The 27,297-nt window shown below is 38.3% G+C and overlaps 1 protein-coding gene across 2 annotated transcripts in view; it reads left to right on the top strand.

Annotated features, from left to right (window-relative positions):
• The first annotated feature begins 11,456 nt into the window (after positions 1–11,456).
• Positions 11,457–27,297, top strand: part of LOC147891104 (homeobox protein knotted-1-like 7) — a 43,589-nt gene continuing 27,748 nt past the window's right edge. For both annotated transcript variants that reach the window (XM_087389217.1, XM_087389216.1), the window contains exons 1-4: positions 11,457–12,742; positions 12,847–13,142; positions 26,681–26,801; positions 27,041–27,240. In XM_087389217.1, the coding sequence (XP_087245343.1) occupies positions 12,289–12,742; positions 12,847–13,142; positions 26,681–26,801; positions 27,041–27,240 (1,071 nt within the window). In that variant the 5' untranslated portion in view covers positions 11,457–12,288. The remainder of the gene's footprint in view (positions 12,743–12,846; positions 13,143–26,680; positions 26,802–27,040; positions 27,241–27,297) is intronic.

The following is a 27,297-nucleotide window of genomic DNA, read 5'->3' as shown; positions in this document are numbered from 1 at the left end:
CCTCATCATTTGGCACATCTGGGAGACTATACTCCTTCTCAAAGTGTAAAGGTATACGCACACCACCCTCGCCACCCTCCTCATCCTATCTCAAGGTTTCGTGTAAATATAAGATCTTGTCTCAAGATTTCGTGTTGTGTACATATGAAATATTAATCACGCACTCAAATAGCATTGACTTTCTGATGATCCATCACCACGTGCACCACCAACGGTGGGTATTGGTTTGGGCTCCTCCCCATACATCCTCAAGTGGTGCATGACAATATGGCATTGATGTCATACTCGGTTGCAATGAGTGCAATGACAATACAACCTCTCCGTAAGCCACTCTGCACTCCCAAGCATTGGCGCATCATCTGACAAGCTTCCACTCGTCCCTTCCCTTCTTTTCATAAGCATATGCATTTGCCTATGCTTATGCTCATATGCTTATGCTTATGCATGAGCATATGATCATATGCTCATATGCTTTTCCCCTCTCTTATTTACTTCTCTTTTCTCATCTTCCTTTCTTCTCCTTCTCTTCTTTTCCCCTCTCTTATTTCCTCTCTTTCATCCTCTTTTCTATTCTTTTCACAAGCATATGCATTTGCCTATGCTTATTCTCATATGCTTATGCTTATTCATGAGCATATGCTCATATGCTTTTCCCCTCTCTTTTTTCCTTCTCTTTTCCCCTCTTCCTTTCTCTTCTTTCTCTTCTTTTTCCCTCTCTTATTTCCTCTCTTTCATTTTCTTTTCTCTTCTTTTCATAAGCATATGGTTTCTCTCTTTTTCTCTTTTTTCCCCTCTTTTCTTCGTCTCTCCTCTCTTTCGAAAGGGTAATTTTGTAACAAACAATGTTGTATATCTTGGACATGTATATGCTTCTGTCGCTCGGTTCGTTTGAGCGATTTTGTATCACCCTTTTCACAAAGCAAATTTTGTAACAAACGACATTCTTTTGTAATTACTTTAAAAAAACATTAGTGGGGCAAAATAGGGCTTGTTATGGCCTTGTTTAGCCCCACTAATGTTTCTTTTAAGCTTCTATTAGTCGTCACTATATAGCGATGTTTACGAGTGTCGCTATATAGCGACGTTCCCTAGTGTTGCTATATAGCGACGTTTATTAGTATCGCTATATAGTGACGCTTATATAGTGACCATTCTTTTCTGATGCTAATAGTGACGTTTTTGGGTCCATTAAAAACAAACTTTTTAGTGTAAAAAAGGTTGGTATTTCCGTCGGAAAAGGGCCTGCGCCTTGTAGTGTGGGAGTATTTGAGGCAACAACATCAGGCCATTCAGATGATTACCAATCTTGAGTCTTCACAAGCCTTAGCCTGCATCCTAAAGTTCATAGAGTAACAACCCTCCCAACACCTAGGGAGATGCACGCCCAAGAGGCGTTGCTCTCCAACCTGAGAAATGGCCTACAGAAAGTGAAAGGGGTGCACATCTTAGATCAACCAGCTGCAAAGAGGGCGACATTAGCTATGTTGGTGTCCCCTAAAACAAAGGAGAAATGGCTTAGGTGCACACAATGTCGAAGATGTTAATCAGAAGGAACAACATGGCGTGAGTGGTTGAACATAGAGCAGAAGCAATGCACAATCATCTTGATTCGGGAAGTCTGTGGGCTTCAACAGAACGCAAGAAAAGGAGAGACAGCCTAAGTGTGGAAGTCATTGCTACAGTGAATATGTTTTGGCATGAAAATACGAGAGTTTCTCCAAGTAGAAAGGACATCTCTAAGAAGCGAACGGGACACAAGGTGTTTGAGGAGTACGTCATACACATGCTGGATACAACATGGGTCAATGGTGCCTAAACCAACCCGGTGGTTGTTTGTGATTGAGCTTTGGGATAGTTTACTTGTTTCATTTCTTAAACCAGTCTTGGACTAAATGTGATTGTCCTAAACCAACCCGGTGGTTGGAACATCATGCAACCGTAGGTTGGTTTAGCTCAATCGCCAGTTATGTGATTGTCCTGAACCAATGTGGTTGAATAGACATTAGTTGTTGTCCAACCCGGTGGCATGGTTGAGCAGAAATTAATAGCAATATATTTCTAATATATTGTTATTTTACTAAACTACCCCCGTGGTTAGAACATCATGTAACCGTGGCTACTTCAGCTCAATCACTAGTTATGTGATTGTCCCAACAACCACCGCACTGGTTTGCCATAATGAATCCACACATCCTGCAAATCCATTCATCTTGTAATAATAAAAGCAAACCACTGTGCTGGTGGCTATTCATATCCTAGTGCAAACCAACCACTGCGCTGGCGATAACTTATCCTACACTACTACCGTGCTATCCCTACACTACTGCCATGCTAACCTAAAATCTGTTGCTCAATACTATACTAAAATAGTGCCCTTTAGACTGTTTATCGTTTCGTTAGTTAACCATTAGATTTCATCCCATGCTTGCTTTTAGTATATCCCAACAACCACCATGCTAGTTTCCCATAATGAATCCATTCATATTGTACTAATAGAAGCAAACCACTGCATTGGTGGTTGTTCATATTCTATTGCAACCAATCACCGTGCTGGCGATAACTTATCCTGCACTACTACCGTGCTATCCCTACACTACTGCCGTGCTATCCTAAAATTTTCTGCACAGTGCTAGTGCCCTTTAGACTGGTTATAGGTAACCGTCAAATTTCAACCACTCGGCTACTTAAAACATTTAAGTACTAACATGGAAGCAGGTCGATACAAAATCAGGTATTACAAGCACCATGAGAATATCCAAAATTTCAAGAAATGTATGCAAGATTTTTATTATTTCAAAACACACTAACATTTTGCTTTTTCAAGGAAATTCTAGACTCCCAACTATCTTATCAACCTCTCTATATTATACAGGACGAGGACGTAAAGGTGGTCACCAGATACACGAGGAGGTTAGTGTTCCCAAATGATATATTCAAACCTTGGAAACAACGGGACAATAGACCAAAGGAATCTTGCATAGATGCCCTCAAGAGAAAATTTCCAAATCCTAAAGGGTTTGAGTTGAACAAAATGCCATGCTTCCTTCCATGGGGCATCTCCTTACATCTTGTAGATACGAACTAAGGGATGTTGTAGTCAAAGGTAAGCACAAGCCAGTGTGGGTGGACCCGAAGGATTGGAAGAAAACGAAGAAGTTTTACAGGGACAATCTAGATGCGTATGAGTCTCAGCTGTGGGCAGCGAGGATACGCCTTGAAACCATAAGTCCTTTGCAACTATGTTCAATCGTTCAAATGTCTTGTAATTCATATCTAACTAATTGAATTGGGATCCATAGGAATCTATGATTGGAAGGCCTAGACAAACAGGTATACAGGAAGACCAGGAGACTACGAGAATCTAGTCTAGACTATTGCCATCTAACAGCGAATTCTAACACTAGAAAAACTTCAGTCAGTCTTACTTGGTGAAGAAAGAAAAAGAGACTGTCGCTTTGTATGTTGAGAGATTTCGACAATCTGTCATTCAACTTCAAACCATAGATAGGATTTTTGAGAAAGAACAAAAGAGGAAATTTGTATCTGGTCTTAGGGCTAAAGTAAAAGCCGAGATTAACATGTTTAATCCTCATTCCTTAAGTTTGGCTATATCACTTGCTAAAATTTGTGAAAGAAAGAACGGGATACCCAAGGATAGAGAAAAGAATAAACCTTTTGTTCCTTTTCAAGTTGATTCTCAAGGTAAGGATTGGGATAAGTATTTGCATCTATTGCAATTTGCTTATAACAACACAATCCATTCTGCTACAGGAAGAGCTCCATTTGAAATAATATATGGAAAGTTATTACCAATTCCTATCACAAGAATTAGTCAAAAGATTGAAGGTGCTGATGATTTTACAAGAAATTATGATCAAATCATGAGAGAAGTGACTGAAGCCATCAAGAAAGCTCAAGAAAAGTATACTAAATAAGCAAACAAGAAAAGAAAACATATGATGTATAAAGAAGGAGATTTTGCCCTTCTATGAATTAGAAAAAGGAGTTTAAAGAGTATTGATAAATGCCCTACAATAAAATTAGCACCAAGGTTTTATGGACCTTTCAAGGTTATCTCTAAGATAAATGATTTGACTTATCCTTTGGAATTGCCCAATCATTGGAAAATTCATAACGCCTTTCACATTCATCTCTTGAAACCTTTCAAAGGAGAATTACCAACGCATTCTATTTATGAAGAGCCACCTTTAATTGTGGATGAAGTTAAAGTTATTGAGCCTGATTTATTGTAGATGATCAGCAAAGAACAACGTGCAAAGGAAAGACTTATAACTCCTATTTATTGAAGTTTAAAAAATCATCCAAAAGAAAATGCATAGTGGTTCCTTGAGCAGTTTTTCCGAGACCATCCTGATATCCTTAACTCATATAAACAAAATCACAACTGAGGTCAGTTGCACCTTAACCAAGAGGGAATGTTGTGCAAAAGTATTTCTCAAAGCTCTCGTTCGAAATGACGTAAAGTATTTATAGGATTGCACCAAACATGGCAGGGGTTCTATTTAATACTTTGGTTTAGTCAGGGACGCCTAACTGAACGTGTGCCATTAATAAGTATCATGGGTGATGCCATTAAGAAATACTCACAATAATGGGTAGTCATTTGTAAAGACCATTACTTAGCATGATTGGCTAATCATTTGATGTATATCATTGTGTAAAGTATTTGACTAATGGTGAATTGGTTTATTGAGTACAGGAAATGTCATGGACAGATGGGAGTAAACAAGCTCAAAGGAATAAAGGCTAAATGCCATGGTTTTATGCTAAGCTATCTAATGTATTAGATGACCAAGGGTCATTACATTTTTTATAAGGGAAAGTGCTGAAAAGCCTTCCACTTTTGGCATGTAATTTTGGATGAGAACATGGACAAAGAGAAAAGTATGGTAAAAGGATGCTCAAGAGAAAAGTATGGAAAAGGGATGTTCAAGAGATGAATATGTGACTTTGCAGTATCGATGGCTCATGCTCTTATTTTAATATTATAACTACTCTTGGTGTGGGATCATGAGCCACACACCTCGAGGGAGGAGATTGTACCCAACGATTGCCTCTTGTCTTTTCATGAGTTTTAGTGTATATTCGATTTTTGGTGCTATTGTACGTGTTAGAATTGTTATTCACATTTTATATTCCCTTCTTACTCTTTTCTTCTTTACTCCTCTTATTTCTCCCTCTTTGTATTCCTCCTTCTTTCCTACCCTTCTTTCACTTTATCTTTGTTTCTTTCCCTCGCTCTCTTTTTTCTCTCTTTCTCTCCACTCTTCTTATTCCCTTTCATTCCTACCCTTCCTTCACTTTGCTCCTCCTTCCTTTCCTCTCTCTTTTCTTTTGCTCTCTTTTCCTCCCTCTCCTTTCTTCTTTTATTTATTCCGTTCTTATTCATTCTTGCTTCTCTTTCTTCCTCCTGCCTTCTTCTTCTTCTCTTATTTCTACCTTCTTCCTTTAAATCTCTTTCTTTCTCCTTTGTTCTTCTACTTATTACCTTCTTATTTTCTTCTTATTTGTATCTCTCTTCCTACTCTTATTTTCATCTTTTCTCTCATTCCACCCTTCCTCTCTTTTCATTCTTCCTCCTTCCTCTCATTCCCAAATTCTGCCATTCCTCTCTAAAGTATTTATTTATTCATTTTACATTTCTTCCACAAGTAAGAAGTTATTGTTTTTCCCACTTCTTATTCTATTTTGTGTTTATGTTTGTTTTATTGTTTTTGTTTGTGTGTCCAATCTTGTTGAATTAGACATGTCATCATGCCGCACGTCCACTCCCATTGATGATGGGACTCCTCATAGGAGGAGAGCACATGGGATCTACTCTTCAGAGGACATCGATTCCACTCAGCCGACTCCTCAGGGGACTACCCCTCGGGGGACACTTTTGCTAGTAGCCCATGGCTTTGTCAAGAGTCCTGATGAGTTTGTCATAGCCATGAGTGACGCAGAGACAAAGAGATTATTTTCTCTTCTATCCCAGAGGACCTCCACTATTCCCTCTCCTACACCCCCTAGGGGGTAGATCAAGGACATCGATGGCTTTTCCTACTCGACAACCGTCTCCTCTTGCCCCTTCTGAGGGTTCATCCCCTGGGCATCGCCGTCGTAGGTCAAGAAAGATTCTAGCCAAGCCTTGTTTAAAGGAGGAGCAAGAAGGATATACAATCAATTGGCAAAAGGTGGTAGAGTGTCATGTGAGTATACCGTAATCCTCATCGTTGTCATTTGGGTATCGTCGTCGTCTTACAATCGACTCTCTTATCTTATTTCCTAACTTGTTTGTTCTTAGGGAGGCAGCTTTTACCCATCCAAAGATCTAGACTTGGAGACTGGATCTTAAGAAGAAGTAGAGAGGCTCGTAGAAGAGGAGGGTGAGGGATCAGACCTACTCGAATAGGCCAAGAAGGAGGAGGGTGAGGAGCAGGAGGGTGAGGAGGAAGAGGAGAGTTCGGAGGAGGAGGAGCACTACTATGATAGGTTGGTCGTTTTGCATTCCGACACTTTTGCCATTTTGTAGGGCAATACTTTAGCACATTTACCCTTTTTTAGTTTGGCACTTTTGCCTTGTAGCACATTACTTTGACAGATTTGCCATTTTTAACTTCAACACTACTTTTGCCATTTTGTAGACTTTTTTGTAACATTGTTACATGATTTTGTAGACCTCTTTTGCAACATTTAATCATGATTCCAATGGAAAAAACAATTGTGGGGCAAGATGGGACTGAAACAAGCCCCACCCTGCCCCACAATGTTTTGTTTTAATTTTCTTAAAACGGTGGTATATACCAAAACCGATATCAACACTGCAGTGTCGATATATACTGACGTTATTACCTATACCCATATCAACACTGATTTGTTGCACTAATCGACGCTCATACCGACGATGATACAAACGGTTTCTTTATGGCATACACACCGACAGACATTCTGACACTTTTCACTTGTTTTTAGAAACAATTCTTTGTAAATAGTGTCAGTATCGGTGTCAGAAAGCGGTGGGTCTCTTGTAGTGATATGGGTTTTACAAATAGGCCTTGAATGCATGCAATATATAGGGTTTGTACATAGTGACGCCCCCCCTACCCCCAAAGCCCCCCAAGTACTTCCAATGTAGAGAGGATGACCAAGGGCACATAGCTGCCAAAGGCCCTACTAGATTGATTTCGGGCCGAAGAATTTCCAAAATAGACATACTAAAAAAGAGTGTAATAGCTATTTTAAAAAAAAGAGAGTGTGTGTGATAGCTATCATGTAGTCTAAAATTTGAGACTTGTGAAATGCTTCTCAAATTAATCTCACAATCGCTAGGAATGTTAGAATTTATAATTTTATAAAATCCATTTATGTACCCACTATCTTAATATACAATAAATTTGTCCTTTTTTCAATATATAATAGATGTTTAACTAAAGGCATGGCAGAGAGGTTAACTCTATAGAGCTGGGGGAGCATGATCTATGGCCATTATTTTTCCTCATGGCTCTGGCAAGGGTTTAAAAGCCACTACATCTTATTTCAAAATATTATTATATGACTATATATCTTTTTTTTTTATATTAAGAGGAATTGAAGTCAATGTGGTGCTAATACATGGCCATCATCTTGAATGCAATGATGATATGTAGCAAGGAAGCAAGTGCTACGATCTATGAAAAGCTAGAAACAATTGTGAAATTATGTCCTAGGTAAAAGTGCTTTTAGGTGCCCAAATTAAATGCATTTCAAGCTATGGTTAGAATTAATTATCCCATGAATTTGAATACACTTATCTATAATTAAGTATTTTATTCATAATCTTTCATAAACCTTTAAAATTTCCTCAAGATCCCATTTTAAAATCCCTTCTATAGTTATAATTTTGATTTTAGAAATGTGTACTTCATCTAATTAAATCACCTCTTTGATAGATCATGCTATCTTACATATTCCTTAGTGGACCCCTCCAATTAATTATGTGATAATCAAGTATAAGGTTTTGAAAAAGTGCTTTTCCTTTACAAGAATGCAAACTTATGTGAGAAGGGGACATCCTATAAAACTTGGAGCGTTGTTTAATGGACTTACACTTTTTAATAATGCATAAAGACTAAGTTGTTAAGAGTCTATAACATTAGACTGAGGAGGCTTCATCTTTAAAATGTAAAAAAAAAAAAAGAAGTGAATACCTCAATCACTAAGCAAACCCACAAATGTACAATGCGCGACAATTGGCTTTATTATGTCGACAAGATAAGCATCTCTTGTCCAACTGAAAAGGCGACTGCAATGCCTTCTAGACGCTTGATTGTTCACCATGGAGTACATACTTGTATTAGAGTCCTTTGATCGACGTAACCGCAAGTTAATCAGATGAAATGGATTGCGAAGACCATTGGATTCCGCTGAAGCTCGAAGGTAACTTCACTGAGGGGATTTTCCTACGCGCAAGGCTCTTTAAGCATACAGCGGGATTGGTCACGTACGGGGACTTCCAGTATAAAGGTAATAATATTGTTTATCGTTTAATCGGCAGGCATCCTCCTCCAGATTTTCTGGCAGAGTATGTTAAAAGTCATAGACCCTCATTCTAAAGTCGAATGCCTGCAATTCTGCTGGCAGATAATCATTTTATAAAAGGGAATGCAAATGAATGATCTGTGGAAGCACCATTTCATCGAGTCCGTGAAGTGGGAAAGCTCTAAAAGAGAAAGTATACTAATTATAAAACGTGAGAGCTTTGGAAGCAGATCATAGAATGTAAGCTGAAAGCGTAATTACTGTAATCGTCAGGGATTTTCCGGGTTCTTTTTTCATTTCAGGCAGAAGTTTAATCTTTTTAATCTTCTTTCTGACTATGGTGTGCAGAGTCCCAACTCCGAAGTTCAGTAGAGTAACATGCCAATTTACAAAGATATACACCAGGACTGCCAGAACTCATAGATCAGATGACGAAAGCTACGGACTTTGCAGGAGCATGAATGAAGAGACTGATGCACACAGACAAGTAACCGATTGCACTGAGGCAGTGGCCCTCAGGTGGCTTAGGGCACGGACGGAAATGAAGTCAGAACTTTCAAGTTGAGCTGTGAGCTCGTTCGTCGGTGTAGTCCTGATTGTCCCTGCTGTCCGTCCATCCTGTCTCTGGTAAATGGATCGAAGGTGTAAGCAATATCGTGATGTGAAACCGTGACGCGCGACACAAAAGAGGCCGGCACCTGTGACCTGTATCAGCACCAGGTGATGGACGGTTAACAAATTGGAGAGCGACAAGCAACAGAAACGCATCCGCATTCTGGACTCGTCAGCTTGTGGCTGGCAGGGAGGGCACTTATTAATTCGAATTTCCGGTGTGTAAGGTCCAGTAGATGGACGAGATTTTTATACGGTGAAGGACATAGTCTTACGAAAAGCAGAACATGGTGCTGAAGGGTCTGCAACAAAGTAAATTCTTAGTAGAAATAACACAGCATTCCAAATCACGTTCAGAAATCCGTGTTCAACGATTGGTTTCTGAGGGCCTACGTTGTAAAACAAGTCTCGGCGGAATTGTGACATTAATGGCATTGCAATTGCATCTTTGTAAAACGGAACCTTGAAGGCCGCCTGAATCGATATGAAAGGTTCGTGAACGAAGCTGCATTCTATATGGTTGCAAGTTGCAACACAACACAATACGTAAACAGAGAGCTTGCTTCTATTGATGATGGAGGTTGACATATGGCGTACTTGTTTTCATCATTGAAGAAAACTCAGAAGCCTGGTTCCTGGACATTGGCCTCAATTATACGAATTTGCAATAAGCAATTTTCCAATGCATCGACAATGATTTGGCGGGTCAACTGGGTGGTCAGGTAAATGATGGACCGAGCGCATACGACAACTATATAACCGGTTAGTCTGTTTAAAAATTATTGCTTGCGGGTGGTGTTCATCTTCACGATTGATGTACGAATAGCTCAATTATCAGACGGGATTCTGGAATCCGGCTTGCAGAAAAGGTCTCTCTTGTAGAAGTTAAAAAAGAGCCATCCACCGTACTTGCTACGTAAATTTGTGGGTCTGTACAAGCTACAGATTAAACTTACCTTTCTTTACTATGCAACTGAAACCGATAAATATGCTTTAACAAGTACGCTGCTCAATCAGCAGTTCTCGAAGAAGGTGTGCTAGTGGAATTAGGAGGGGCCATTTTTGAACGGTGGAAGTAAGAACGTGGAAGGAAAAGCTTACCAGAACGAAGTACACATTTCGAAAGCTTAACTGCGGTGCCATAGACGGTAAAACACAAGTTACATGCGGCTGAAATTTTGTGAGCCTTTGAAACAAATGCCATTGAATCGTTGATCAGCAGCGGGGATTTGGGTCTATACTCGTGGGCTAAACAGATTTCGAGTAACGTCATAGAAGTACCTTCAAAAGCAGCCGTCTGCTAGGCGTTTGATGAGAATTGACCTGCAACTGTTATAGATGTGTTACTGTGAGCATTGGATCCTGATGAAGACGGTTCATCCACTATGCTAAGCTGGGGGGCAATGGATAAGTGGGGAGCATAAAAGGAAAGATAAAGACATCTGAACTAGCCATTTGAATTTTTTGGAAGTGATGAAGGGAGGATGTACACAATTGAAAGAGAGAGAGAGTGTGTGTGTACATACATATATATATATATACATATACATTTGGAAAAAAATGTGTGTGTATATTTATATGTGTACTGTACGTATCTATAATTATGTAAAATGTCTTGCCTGGAAGCCGGGCTCAAATATATCAACCTTCAAAAGGAGTGTGTTATATTTGAAGAAAAGATATCTATATATATATATAAGATTTATTAATAATTATGAGTTTAAACTTTATATGTTTATAAACATGTAAAACGCAACTGGTAAAACCCTGGAAGCTCATGCTAAAATCTGGGGCCTTGCAATGATATGAGCCTTGTGGGCCCTCATGATGACTCATCATTGCGTCGCCACGTGGCAGCTCCTCGCACTTGCCAGCTGCCTTCTGTGGACCCGGAACTTCTTAGGCAGACGTGGACGGGACCGTATACACACGTGTGTGCGGAGCGCCGCCAAATGTAGCGGGTGGGCACTGGGCAGCCAAATGTGGCGAGAGGGACGCCATATTTGGCGCTAGTTGTTGGTCAGCAGGTCTACTCACACAAAAGAGAAACCTCGGCCGTCACTTTTCTACTACAGCCTGCACGAGGTCCAATGTTCACCACCACCACCCAACACCGCCACCCCCCACCACTTCACCTTCACCTTCACCTCCACCTCCTTCTCCACCTTCAGACAGAACTTTGACAACCCATCCCTTCACGGCTTGCCCACCTGCAGACAAACTCTCATGATTTTCAAAAGTTGCCCGTCCCTTTTGCATGCACGCTTATCTTGTCTACTCTACTTACAGGCTACTTCCACCACGCCTCTGCCCACACCTTCCATTCTACAGCTTCAAAACAATTCATTTTACAGCTTTGTCTCCACAGTCCCACAGTCACACACTCTCTCCTCTCTACTTGCTTTTTCCTCCTCCACCGCATCTTGCCTTTGCACTTGTTAGGCTCTTGTAGCATTCCCTTAAAGCTCCTGCACGTCGTTTCACTTCCCTTCTTTTTTAGCGCAGCCATTGGTCCCCGCCCCCCGTCCTTGTTGCCCAATCCTTCCACGTCTCTCATCTCCTCTCATCGCAATCCCCCTGCCGGCCACTGCCAGAGCTCGTGAGTCGTGATCCGGGTCAATAACTCGCTTGTAATATTAGAGGACCTCTTTGTGGCTTCCATGGCCCTACTGGTTATGCAAACATATGCATCAATGTGGAGCTTCCATCTAACCCGAGGCTTGCATCTAAGATCGTCACTTCTTCGCCCAACTACGTAGCCTCTTGGGAAGGTCCAGTCCAACTCTGATCAGGTTCCCAGAGCAGACGCGAAATCCTGCAATGCAGCATATCTGGAAGCTGCATAGTCGATCTCTTAATCTCCTTGCATAGCAGAAAGAAATGCTACCCAGCTACACTATAGGTTTCATCCTAGCACTCCTCCAGCCTCCGGACTCTAAGTCTTTGATATTGCCACGCCACCCATAAGGATGATGCAACTTCTAACTTCATGAGATCATCAGTTTGACCAGTAACCGCCTGTCTATACTCCAACAGCGACATTGGCTGGTAAATCAGGCATCAAAATCCTGTACCAGCTAGGGGTCGGCAAATTGTTATTATGCGCTTATTTTCAACATCTTGTGGTCTATATAAATTGAGAGTGGTGGAACATTCATGACAGACGCCTGCTGTGATAGGAATGAAGCTCCATGCACAAATCACAAAGCGCAATTCAGTCTGAGTACACTGAAATATCGTATGGCCCAAACCAGTTCGAATTCTAAGTCCGGTGGCTGGCCCCAAATAAACCAACGGAACGCTTCACCTGATCCAGAAACTCTGGGATTTACCGACGATGTCCGTGCCCAGCCAGAACGAGGATATGGTGCTCCTAGTTCTGCCGCTACGACAGTGGAAGATCAGACAAAGATCGGCATGCCAATTTGGATGGCCAAGTCTTCCTCCAAGCAGCACTCTCCGTCTCAGACCCGCCTTAAATGGTGCGGATGTCTTGCTTCCTCTCAGTGCTCCCATTTCAGCGAATCCTCTATACCAGACTCTTCGCAATCCAGCCAGTGCGCGCCATTGCCTTTCTTCAATCCTGATGGAGCTCAACATCACCAACAAGGTAACCTAGCCTCCGAAATGCTCACTGATCACGATGTGAAGCCGTGTTAGTGACCGAGTACTTACGGCGAACCTTACGGAACGTTCTCACCCGCGTGTGTGCAGGCATGAGGAACACTGCCAGGATAGTAGGCGAGAAGAGGGAGAATTTCCGGGAGCCTTTTAATCGCTTCGACATCAGGCAAGTCGCAAAGTTCAAAGCGCAGATTTTATCGCATCCGATGTACGAGCAAATGCTGGCAGCACACGTTGGATGTTTGCGTGTGGCCACACCTGTTGATCATCTCCAAACCATAGAAGCACAACTTGCAACGACGCATCATATAGCCACCAGATATTCTATGCTTGGCCACAACACACCTCTTGTGGGCGAAGAGAGAGAGGAGCTTGATCGCTTTATGGTAAGCTTCAAAACCCTTCCACTTATACTTCGATTCAATTTTGATGCTCTCTTCTGTTTTCCGTTTAGAAACCCTTGACATGCTTTGTCCGAGAATTTCACAATAAGTACCCAGTCAAAACTGCAGATCACGGTTTCCCTTACCCAGATACTCTTTAGAACCACAAGAAGAAATCGTCTTGCTTTTATTTGGCCCCACCTGACGGAATAAAACCAGTAACATTTTGCTGCTCTTCCGTCCTACTTGCGACCCTTGCGACGGAATCTTTTTGCAGGACCGCAGACTATAACTATACGCTATCTTGGTAGTGCGACACACTATCTCAGAGCTGAAAAGTTCGTCCTATCCCAGCAGTTTTGATCGCTAGGTTTCTCGTTCATCTGATACGTGAATGTAGGTATCAAATGAAATAGAAACTACAGAATAATCACTGTCCCCTCGCCCACACATACACCTCACTTTTTGTCATTGTGACGTAGCAACGCGGTTAGTTGAAAAGGGATCAATGACTGAGCAGTTCCCATTCGCAGTCTTCTTGTATTGACATAGCGACGTACCCCAAATACTATATCAGAGCTAGATGCACCACTCACACTGAAGGTTACGAGCAAGTCAATGATAGATCGAAAAATGAAAACGCCTCTTTTGGTGTCAAGCTGGGTGTTTACACGTAGAATCCAAATATTCACACAGGCTAGAGCTTGTCACAGGCTGAGAGCTGAGAGATAGGGTCCATAGTCTAATAAGGCAGTTGCCCTCACGTACTGCATTGAAAATATTAAAAGCGATTATATAGAGTTTTATGACATGCTTTTAGTGTGCCTAAAAAGATGATGACCCTGATTTTGAAGAGTAAATGGGGCTCTAGTTAAGGCGCAGAAAGAAAGCCAATGACCGAGTTATAGAAGTGGCAGAGTAGATAAGCTAAAGTTGATTCCATATTCATAGAGCTGAACCCCATAGAATGAGCTCCACGAAAAGAGATCACTAGTTTGATGTTCAAGTATTATTTTGTGGAATTCAAACTATGAGCAGAGATCAATCAGAGTAAGGTACTCCATATTTATAATAAGGAGAATCTACCAAAGATCAAGGATGGGAATGACTTGAAGGAGCACACCCATAGAATTGTCTAAATAATTCGATTATACGGGTCGTTATATTATAAGGTAGCGGAGCAGCAACAATAGTTGGACTTGAAGCCATATCCATAAAATGCTTACCCAAGGTGCTTTAATAGTACTCTTGGCCAACAAGGGAATCAGATGCGCTATTTAGTTTGGCAACAACGTCAAATAGTTTGGCAACAACGTCAGATGAGCTATTTAGTTTGATAACAACCTACTTGAACCCATATCCATAAAATGCTTACCCAAGGTGCTTTAATAGGCGTACTCTTGGCCAACAAGGGAATCAGATGTGCTATTTAGTTTGGCAACAACATCAAATGAGCTATTTAGTTTGGCAACGTCTGTGCTTATATGCAAAGAAGCCACAACAAAAGAAAGGAGCATTGAACAAACAACGAGATTCCTCTTCAACAAGACATGAGAAAGCCAAGAGGCATGATGCAAAAGACATGGTTGAGCTAGAAGTCGACACTAACATGAGAATGCATGTTGTGAGATGAGGAGAATTATTTGAGGATTTTTATTATGGGCATCATAATTGATTCTATTGCTACAAATCACATTAGATGTTAGAAGGATTGACTTGCAAGCTTTGTGAAATGCAAACTAATCAATTCATGCACTAGAGGATAATATGAGCAAAAGGATCACTTCATGCCTTCCTTGAATGCAAGGGCAATAATAACAATGATAGTTTTGCTTGATAGTGATGGAAAAGGCACTCTGTAGTGGCTAAAATCTTTGGGAGAAGAAGATGGAACTTCTATGTTTGGAAGTAGGAGGATTTAATGTCCATCAGTTAATGCTAGCCACATCCTACAACTATTAATTCTAGCTCTAAGTATCCAATAGATGGTAGAGTACCGTAGACAATAAGGGCGATTTCCTCATAGCAGCGTCGAAAGAAAATTGATGAATCTTTCATAGATGCCAAGGTTAGAATGAGACTTTAGCTGCTTGCAAAACTTACGAACATGGAGATCAACATCAAAATCAATATTCATGAATCCATCTTCAAGTATTGTTCAACAAGGTGATTGATAGCACAAGGCATCTACAAAATGTCATTTGTATATGCTTAACAATGATAACCAATAGCTATGGTATTATGGGCCTACTAAGTGATCGTGAAAAAAATGGTGATATATATGACCGATATAATTACCAAATGTGAGAGAAATCAAGGCTAATATTAAATATTCATAGCATCTACATTAGGAAAAACAACCTATCTACATTATACACAAGAATGAATGGAGTTATAAAGCCATAAAAAGAGAATAAATTATTTAAGAAAAATGATGTGGCATTATATAGGTTCCTAAGTATTGAAGCCTATATAGAATATCAAGGCAAAAATAGAATAAGAAGGATGCTGCAAAAATTGGAACGGTACCACAGAAACCCTACATCTTAGTGGAATGATCTAGGTTACTCATATTTTGTATATAATCATAAATATTCAATGTAATTTGAAAGAGAAGGCATTGGATTATACTCATGGAATCTCATACATAAAGGCTAATAGGTGCATGAACCAAAACAAATTACTCGAGGACGAAAATTAGGGGAAGATATTTTCTGATTTCCTACTTTAAGCGACTGTTTAACGACCTTGGATAATCTATTATCATATAGCTTCCTTTTTTTAAAATCCATTTGTGTAACAAGCCTTTAGACTCATAGATATCACTCATGATCCCCCATGGCCATAGCATGGTACTAACCATTCAAATATTTTCCAATAAGACAATATAGATATTGGGCTACACAAAAATATATTATAGACTAGTAGAACAACTTCACATCAATGGGAATTGTAGCTTTCATGAGTCCATGTATTTGTAACATGCATAAAGTTTCCTTGACCCCCAAAGGTGAGCATTGAGGAAATGTGTGCATAATCTTGAGGACATCATCATGGATTCCTTTTTTAGATAAAATTAGTGAGACTTGATCTGGCCAGCACCTCCAAAGGAGTGGAAATGTTGGTTCACATAAGCTTGAGGATGCCCTCATGGCTTCCTTTGAGGTAGCATTACTGACTTTTACTACTATTAAGGATACCGTCATTCATGGTTGAGTTTTCTATGACCTCTACAATAGACTGAGATGAGTTCATGAATCTTCCATCATCACTTGTGTGCCTAAAATAGAAGGACATGATTGTATGGTTTATGCTAAATCTACTACTTGGTAAAGTGATCCCATGTTTGTAAACAATGTCAAGTTCGTTCTTCTTAGTACTTAGTTCATAGAAGATTAATGAATCCTGTCCTTGTTATTAAAAATACACACATGAACTTTCTTCCTAATTGGCTAGTCACAAAAGGACAAATATATATGTATCTCTTGGGAATGTATTTTCACTACTCTCCAAAATTAGTTTCAAGGCAACATGAAATTTTAATACCAAGAACATGATCTATTGGTGGATAATACTCCAATTCACTAAAATGTAATCATGTTCATCTAAGGACAATGATGTTTTGAAGTGGGAATTGCTAAATAGTAGAAATAACAATGTTACCTTATGTGGATATTTTGTAATATTGGTGGTGGTTCTCATATTCATATGTTCTCCTTTTCCTTGATTTATCAAGAATCTAGTTTTATTTATTTTCTACTCTCTCAAGATGTCCACCTTTTCTCAAAAAATTGTATTGTTAGCCTCATGTGAAAATTGTTTTTCCAAATCTTTTTCTATTTAACCACACTTTATTCTAGATTCTTTGATATTTTATAGCATTATTTTAACTAAAAGAGGAATAAGTAAGGCATCCTTAAAACATTTAAATTAGTGATTTTATATTTCCTTGTGTCAACACAAACTATTGTCTTATGCAAAGTGGTTGAGACAATATTTGATTGCAAGAGGTCAGATGGGTGCTCTTGGTAATATACAAGTCTACCATACCTGCACTCCATAAATCGATACATCATAGAAATAATTGTTTGAAACAAAAAGTAAAACCTTGGAATAAGAATTTTAATCAAGTAAGAATATTAGGAGTTTCTAAAAAACAAATAAATCATTTTGATGTCAAAGAATTATGAGAAAAAAATCATACATTCCTTTAAATGTGAAGCATGTTGTAGTGAAAAATAAAAAACACATCATCAAAAAAGTCAACATTTTGATTGCAAATTGATCCACATTACTTTCTCTAGGAAATTGTTTGAGAAACCTACTTTTTAGCTATTTCTAAGAAAAGATTATCTAGATTCTAGTGTGCCTCAACACAAGGTATCCATTACATATTTTTATATTTAGCAAGTAGTTCAAAACCATAAGACAATAATAGGATATGATGGAGAGTTTTGTAATATAGCTTCTAGATTAAATAATAGAATGAATACAAAGTCTTCTTTTAGGTCAAAATTCAAAGCTTAATACCAAGTAAGAGGGAGTGATACTATTTGATGAAACATCAAGGCATTTGTAACTTGATGGGTTGTCCATTAAGTATATGATTTGTATCCAATGAGATTAAACGTGTGAAGATGGAGAATTCTAGGCTTGTGATGCTAGAAGCTACACTAGGCATATTGTTCAACTTCCCACCCAATACTCACGTTGCTAATCACACATTCTAAAATAGTGATTTCCCCTTACTATTCTATCGTAAGTTCTGGAATTATAACATCTCAACTCCTTTGACAATACAATTGTTTAGCTAGTGCAATATGATTGACTTATTATAGACACTAATCAGAGACCTAAAGTTTTTTTCTATTGTCTAGTTATATCTTTGTGATCTCCGTAGTACTGGGTAAAACAAAAATGTTGCACTTGTTCTAAATCTTGTAAGTGTAAAAAGCAATGAATTAAGATAGCATTTTTTAAAAAGACATTAACTAGGGATTTACAAATTTGCCTAAACAATTTTATCAAACCATAAATATTTGATGGAACAATTTTAATATTGTAAGATGATACGAAAAACCACATTCAAAGTGCACCATTTGATTAAGATTAGTCAAAGGATTGCTAATGTTTGTTACTCATATAATGCCTTCATTTAAGTCTTTGTCCCAATAAGACTAAATTAGTAATTTTGGGGAAATTTCTTGATCCAAGGATAAATTGGATCATCTCTCTCCCTCTCTCTTTATCCTCCTTATTGAAAAGTATATGCTAGTGCTCGATCGAGCATGAAACATTTCAAAACTATAGGCCATGCTTGAACTCAAGTTCAAACATGGCATGAAAGTAATAGTGAATTTCCTATAACATTGGGACGTCTTGGAACGTCCCAAAATTGGAACTTGAATTTTCTATAACATTGGGACTTGGAACTATCCCAAAATTACAAAAACGGTCTTCAATGTTGTTGCATTGTTAAACCTTATGCTAGCTATTCTTGCAATACATATTGATTTTTGAAATGCCTTTTAGGGCGCTTCAATAGATAAATTCAAATCTTTACTATGATAGGCAAACTAATGAACACTAAAAAGACACTTTTAAACACCCTTCTCCCAAAATCTTGTTCGAATGTCTACTATTGTATGGCTAGTCCTATAATGTTTATCATTGTCATTATTTTACATCATGGGGATTGCTATAACATTGCCCACTACTAGATCATCGGCTAATGTCATTTTGCCTACCAACTTGCAATTGGCAATTGGCATGTAGACAGCTATATCACTATCCTCAACCAATGGATAGATGATGATGATGATGATGATGATGGAAGCTTGAAAGTATATTAGAAAAAATTTGTCCACACAAAAGTGATTCCAAAAGCTAGTATTCCCTTCTATACATTTTAAAATTAGTAGTTAATGTTACACATCCCACTAGTCACCATACGTTTTAAAGTATTCCCTTCTATTCATTTGAAATATTAGTAGTTAATGTTGCAGATCCCACTAGTCACCCAATTGGTTCTAGGTGGTTTATTCTTGCATTCAAGGCCTTGGCAAGGTGCGTGCATCTTGATCACACATGCATGGGCATGTGCGCACACACACATGCACATACATAGGCGGCCACACACACACACATACAAACCCTACAACCATAATGCTTATTCTAGCTTGCATTTATGAATTTGTATAAATGATTACTAAAATTTTATGGATAATTAGATTTATTCAATTGTACATATGGCATAAGGAAGACAAGATGGAATGACACATATAGCCATTATCCTCAATTAATATGCCTATCTTCAATGGTATGATTAGTTTCTATTTCCCCCCTTTAGTAGCTTCTCCAGGACCTTGATCATCTACTAGGTGGCATTCTGCTCGAAAGCTTCTATTATAGGCAGGTGATTTCTAGTACTGGGCGATCCATACAATAGACACATACTGAGAAGGACTCCTCCAACATTAGGAAAGCTCTCACAGCCCTCAAAACAACTCCATAGAAATTGCATGAGAAGCCATTGCTTGCTCATTGATTATAGCAGATCGAATATTGAGCTATCTTGAGATTTTCATCCACGCTACCTTTACTACAACTTCTTTACACCTTCCAATAGCTCTTCTCTCACTTGTGGCATCTCCCAAATAGGTTGCCTTGCTCCCTACTAAGAACCTATAATAGCTACCATTGAGGTAACCATTTCCTTGTGCTGAAGGTGGAAGAGTCCTAATTACAGTCACTACTTTTGACTGTTTGTAGAAATTTATGCAACCAATCCAATGAACCCTTCTTTAAGGAGCTTGAGAGCTCTATTGATTGAAGACCTATCAATCTCTAAAACTTCTTTAACTCTACAAAGTTGATTTTGCTAAGATGATGCATGAATGCATCGTTGAAGCCACTAATAGTGGTTAAATTACATGTATAGGCTGGAGGGCTCACTAAGAAAAATGTAATGGCACGTGCATTCATAATTAATTGGAAATTTTACACTTTTTTTACAAAAGTATATACTTAGAGAAGAGATTTTTTCAATGAACTTTAGAAAAAAATAAAAAGTTCATAAAGGATTCCCATGCATAGTGAGGGTATTAAAATTGAGCAACTACATGATTGTCCAATCGAGGATGTTGAGGCCCCGTAAGTTTCTTGGAACACTTTATTTAAGACTTTAATGAAGCGAAAATTTGTAGTTGAAATAACAACTCAAATAATTGAGAAAAATATATGTTAGTGTCAACAATTATGTTTGTAAGATCTGAATCTTGTCTAACCAACTTCGTAGCATTGTTGCACAAGATGACCTCCTCTTAGTCACCTTGCAATGCCTTCCCAAGGAGTACAATCCATTTGATAGTTTGATCTCTATTCATGATACCAATCCCATATTTCAAAGGTTTATTCCCCTCCTTGTCACATTTTCTTATTTAGATACTTCTCATAGTAGAAAAAGACATATAATTACAAGCAAGGGCAAAGCTAGAAGCTACAACTCAAGTAAAGCTAAAAGGGCCATGGTGGAGTTTGATTTGAGTAAGCAAGGTAGAGGCCAATATGGCCAAGGCTAGCCCTCAACTAGGAATTCCACCGAGGTCAATAGCAACATGTCCAGCATCAAGGCTAGCAACTAGAGGTCTTGAGCTAGAAGGAACTACCAAAGCTAGGAACAAAGTCTATGTTCATGAATTCAGTGTGGCAGTAGAGGCCACGAGGAAAACTAATGTCACAAAACCAAGTGACATAAGATCTATAAAGTTTCCCTATAGCAATGCATCCATGGACAAAGTTAAGGGTGGTAGGAATAACTCTTCATCATGATGCATGTTATAGGAAATATAGATATCGTAAGGCTACTGGATTGGTGCATTGAAATCTATTACACATATTATGCCTCAATAGAAATGGTTCAATTATCAATATGATTGAGCTAGAAATTAATCCCTCTTTCATGTTCATAGGGGATGACTCATAGCATGAGATTATCCACATGGGTAGGATAACAATCACACTACCATCTGGCGATGTCATCTATTGGTGATAAACTTCATGTTCCAAACTATATGAAGAATCTTGTCTTAGTGGGAAGATGGTAGAATATAATTGGAAGTCTATTTCAAGATGAAGGAATGATTTATTGAACACCTATCATATGGGAACGAGTTGAACAAGTTGATTGCCACTCGAGAAACTAATTGCACCTAGGATAATCACATTTGACTAGCATGTATACATAAGGTATGGGCAAATATCATACATTGAGATATGTCATATGAAGATTGGACCATATGTTTTATCAAAGGCTGAAATTCATCACCGCATCATGCATTGTCATTAGATACCTACATTTAGAGTGCCAAACCCTTTAGGTGTGTGTAGCATGCTAATTGGTAAGAAATCTAAATGATTATTCCCAAAACAAAAAAGAGAGCTCAAGAGCATTCTCGAGATTGTAGATAGTAATGTGTGGATATCAATTCAACCTAGTGTCTATGGGTATGAGTATTATTTGCCCTTTATTGATGATTATTACAAGAAGACTTGGTAAAGTCTTTGAGAAATTCCAAGAATTCAAGGCCAGGGTAGAAAAGTAGACCAGCAAGCATATCAAAACCTTTGGTATAGATGTGGGGGATGATTTGCATTTCATGTTGTAAGTGAATACATAATCTTAAGACGTGTGGGGATATGCTCATCTTATGATGGGTCGATGCCATGGATGATTTTTTCCATCAGTTTCATTAAGAAGTGAAACTTTTATACTGGTGTCCAAAATTTCTTAGTTTGTATGTCCTAATAAACATAAAGGTTTGAAACATTTGCCAAGATTTGAAACTTTTATGTGAAAAGTTTTAATGTTATGCCAAGATTTACAACTTTTTAAAAGAAAATATGTAAAATTGTAATGTCTTCTATCAACATTACGAAACTAAAAAATTATCTTGATAAACTTTTGCCAAGAATTTATATAAATATATAAGAATAGCTAAAATAAAAACATCCCTGGTCGATGCCTTTAATTTGGCAATTCCACTCACCTACCAAAAAGAATGGGGTGGAAAGAAGTTCAAGATCCAATTCTCAATAGAAATGGATTCAAAGACATGCACATAATCCATACCTTAAACATGTTCCTATAGCATATAAAAATTTGATCAACCTAGAATGCTATGCCATATCCATCTCAAGCCTACCAACTCCACTCTAGGGTACAAAAGGCCATTGGGTTGTATAGACAATGAGTCATGAAGCAAATTAGAAAGAAGAGATATCTCTCTACATGCAACATTTACTACAACAAAGTCTATGGATGCTAAGAAATTATTGTTAAGTTGCAGATTTGTTAGTAAGATTAAAGAATTAGTGATCTATGTTCCATAGATACAATTTAGTCTATTTACAAACATAGATTTGAATTAATGGGCCATGGGCTCTAATGGTTGTAATGCCAATGCTGGCTATATGTACACGATGTCAATTAAAAAAAAAGCAACACGATTCTACCTAAGTCCTTGTGTCTCTTCTTTTTCTTGGATTGATTGCTCGTTTTCCATCCTATTGTTCTAGTACTTTGTATATTGAATATGGTATTAGAGTACTTCATCTTCTCATGGACCTTATGATCAAGCTAAGATCCAATTTAATGATGGTGGATGAGCAACGACATAAAGAATACAGTGCTAGGAATGCTTTAAGGCTTCCTTGCACATTAGATTTGTGAGAAGACCAACCCATTGAATTTCTTCATCATTAAATATTCTAAAACATGTGGAGTATGGCCAATTGTTAATTGATTTGATGGAGATAATTATCACCAATGGAATCCACACCTAATTGCAACACTTCAAGAAAAAGATTTACAGCGGTAGATTGTGATACTAGAAGATGAGATTTGTGTTATATTTTTAAAAATATTGGTGTCATGATATGACCATTTGAATGTACTGCCAAGCATAATTATAGAGGAGATGAAATTCAAGGAGTTGGTAAGTGTTCTTCTCTAAGAAGAGATCCAACTATACTAGCATGCATCAATGCCCTTGTTTGTAGAAGGAAAACAATTCAAGAAGAAAGGCAGTTTGAAGGCAAGGTCTTGCTCATGGAATGGAGGCCTCCTTGCTCAATTTGACATGAGAAAGAGGGAGTGCTCTTGTGTGGAAGGCTTAATCACTTTTCTTGAAATTGTAAGAAGAAAATGGAAGACACAATAAATCAAAGGACATGAGTTAATTCATCAACATTAATCAAGTCATAATTGCTGCTAGAATCAATGATCATAGTGTTGCTATCATATAGCCACTGAGAAAGGTTTTACCAAGAAAGAAATGTAAGATAGTCAGAGGGAAGGTAGTGCCCTAAATGAATAACAAAGACAATTAACTTATGAGAAGATATTAAAGGACAATTGTTAGGTCATGTATTTGTTGGTAGAATTAGTGAGTTAGCCTACATTATATAGACATAATTTAGTCTATTTACATAGTCATATTCAAATTGATGCCATAACCTTTGATGGTTTTAACGCCAATCACTTGTAAGGCATGAATGTTGTCTATACATATGTGATGTTAATAAGAAATATATAATGATGGTTTTTCCTAAAGTTTCATATCTCTTCTATCTTGGTTTGATTCCATATTTCCCATGTATTGTTCTAGTAAGTCTATATTTCAAATAGGGGAGGTAAAGGAAGAGAGAGAGAGAGAGAGAGAGAGAGAGAGAGAGAGAGAGAGAGAGAGATAGATAGATAGATAGATAGATAGAGAGAGAGAGAGAGATAGAGAGACAGAGAGACAGAGAGACAGAGAGAGAGATTTCGTGTTTTATTGTGGATAACTGAGCCATTTCACATGTGACAAGGACATCCATATCAACAAATACTATTAGATGCATATCAAGGTATCCCTTATACCCCTTAAGTATGTATACTTTCTATAACTCCACAAGAAAATAAAATCACTCTTATTGAATGCATGTGCTATCTTACATATTGTTTAGTGAATTTTCCTCAAGCTCAATCAATAAGAGTTACGTGTGCTCAAAGGAATTTGACTGACCTATAACAACAAGAAGTGTCTACACATGGAAACTTGAATTTAAAACAAAAACTTTATGTAATTTCTTTTTTAATCATATCAATGATCACTAAGCCATTGTAAATGCTATAATTCATGTGAAGGATGGATATAGATTATTCAACAAAATCATACAACTATTGAAAATATTGTTATGCCTTGGATGGTATATGTAAAATTATGTTCCCATGTTCTACAAATATGCAAGCAAATTCGAGAGCCTAACCCATAACATTTTCTAGATTTTTTTGAAGCTATAATGATTTGGAAAGACACACTTCACACTTATGGAGGTACTACATGGTGATCTTGGATCATTGGCCTTTGATGATTATAGAGCTTGATTCACACCAGTAAAATGGATATAATATAGGGAGATGTCCAATGCTCGTTTAGTAAATTAAACATATTTTTTAAATTTTCATTACTTCCTTTTCCATGCACGTTCTTGCGATGAGGCCATGAACATGTCAAATATGATTACATTTCTTAGTTCATAGCATTAGCGATCCTATTAGCAATATGTCATTTTTCCTTTCTTTTTTTTCAAATTAAGCATCTTAGATTTTTTCATACTTCTTTAGGGCCTCTGCAGGCATGCACTTTGGGTTTTACACAGCCACAATGAGTCCTCATCCAATCCTTTCAGTGAAGCATCATCTACCCTTGCTTGTGCCCTTGATCATAAGATAGCTGGTATAAGACTATTTTTTCTCAATGAACTTCTTTTCAATAAGATAGCATATGGTAGAACACATATGCCATTTTTCCTTTTATTTTTTTCAAGCATCTTAGTTTTCTTCATACTTCTTTAGGGTCTCAACAGCTCCTCTATAGGCATGCACTTTGTGGGTTTTGCATAGCCACAATGAGTTCTCGTCCAACACTTTAAGTGAAGCATCATCTACCCTTGCTTGTGCCCTTGATCATAAGACAGCTAGTATAAGACTCTTTTTTTCTTAATTAACTTCTTTTCAATAAGATATAATATGGTAGAACACATATTATCATGGTCTAAAAGAGGTCTAAACATAGGTTGTGATATAGCAAAGCTCAAAGACCCAATCAAGATACAAGGAGGAGAATGGAGAGGGAAAACCAATGTTATAATATTGAAATCTAAGTAAAACACGTAATTGTTATCTTTGTGAAGGGAGAAATTATGCCGAGAAAAACATCTCCCCATGCAAGAGCATGCCTTAGAGGTAGCTAGAGTGAAACACAGTAGATGCTTCTATTTATGCATTTTCACCCTTCAAGGCAAATAATAGGAGATATGGTGTCTAAATTGGAGCAAGAAGCTGGTTCATTCACATGCTAATAGGCCAGCATCTTCAAAATCTTTACCTTCTACCTAAGGATGACAAATCTACAATGGACTTGGAATCGCATGCCTAGTAGACTATGCTCTCTAGCTAGAGAAATGACCTATGCAATGCGAAAGGGGCTAAAGCTTGGATCATGTAGCTATTAAGAGAGCAACATAATCTATGTTCCCTTTGAAACAACATGAAATAGATAGGGCATAGAGAATCAATAATATTGTCCATCAGAATGACCAATTTGAATTTGACTCCATGGTTTGGCCATAGAGTAGAAGCAATGCATCCCAATGTAGGAAGCCTTTAAGATCGATAGAAGACACGAAAAGGGGAGGAAGTTATCATAATTGGAAAATTTGTATAGAAAATAATTTTCTTTTTTAAAGCATATGATATAAATCGTATTTCAATTTACGATAGAAATGTTTCCATAACAATAGGCTAACAGGTTGAAAGTGAGTTGTGTAACAGTCTGAATGGCTTGCTATCATGAATCAAGCTTATAGTGCCCTAGGAGTCATTCCACATCCTAAGTAGGAGTATACATAGGAGACATTGCTCATCTAGGCTACTTCCTAGGACTCTTCATTTGTGGGCTTATTTCTAGCGGATCTAGTATATATGCATTTACCCTTGTTATTGATATTCTCTCCTTGTGGATAGTTTTAGCAAAAAGCACAATTGCTTTGTCCATGACTTTAGGTACTCCACTTGCAGATGCTTGTAGTAGTTTTATGATAGCCTGTGGCAGTCCAGGGTTTACAAGCTCTTACAAATTACGGTGACACGTATGTGATCGTAATCTTTACTTTATTTACATTCCCTACGACAGGAAAATGCAACATTTTGGCACCAAAACACTTTTCTTTCATGACCAGCATGTACGTTTCTTTTTGATTTCATGTATGCATACGCTAAAAGTTTTGGACTACGTGAAGTTTTCCTAAATTCCATTCAGACCAGAAGGTTTAAGACGTATCTCGACATAAAGCTTTCGATAATCAGCTGACTACGTGTAATCCTACATGGAATAATGTTGCAGTCCGCAAGCATCTCAAAGCTCCTTTGCTCTCATCTTCGCTCAAGTGACTTTTTCGTTTTCCCAGCTAGTTGATGCTTATTGTGCTATTTTCAGGCTGCTTATACAATGCTGCTTTACGCTTTCAAAGAACAACTTCAGGAACACGTGCGCGTTCAGGCCATGGAAGCTGTGGTGTCATGTTGGGAGCTTGAACAAGCTCTTATCGGTTTAACTGGTAATAAGGTTAATCAGCTGTTCACGTTGTGACTTTCTAAGTGCGTCACGTGTTAACATTTCTGATGGAGACAACCCACACAGGATGAAGAAGGAAGTCTATTTGCATACCATCTATATGACATATGCATGCACTCAACACTGTGAGAGACTTGGAAGAACTAGTATACACAAAACCTACACTAAAATCCTTATGCGTGCAGTAATCAATTTTCGTCTGACGGGTTGAGTTTGTGATAGGAGTGGCGCCTGGAGAGGGCAGCGGCGCAACCATGTCGGACGAGGAGGAAGAGGCGATAGTAGAAGCAAGTATGAACTACTATAATCCAGAATTTTTCGAGGGAGGCGACACTCTAGAACTGGGACCGCTGATCCCCACAGAGTCGGAACGCTCGCTGATGGAGAGGGTGCGGCAGGAGCTGAAGTTGGAATTGAAACAGGCAAGTGCTGCACGAATTAACAAACCCAAAATAAACAAGGCGAACGCAGCAAGGTGG

Source organism: Dipteris shenzhenensis, chromosome 18, assembly GCF_047967505.1.
Source record: "Dipteris shenzhenensis isolate YYH24624 ecotype China chromosome 18, Dip_SZ_1.0, whole genome shotgun sequence".
Lineage (NCBI taxonomy): Eukaryota > Viridiplantae > Streptophyta > Polypodiopsida > Gleicheniales > Dipteridaceae > Dipteris > Dipteris shenzhenensis.
Note: the sequence above shows the minus strand (reverse complement) of the source record. Positions and strands in the feature narration are given on the sequence as shown.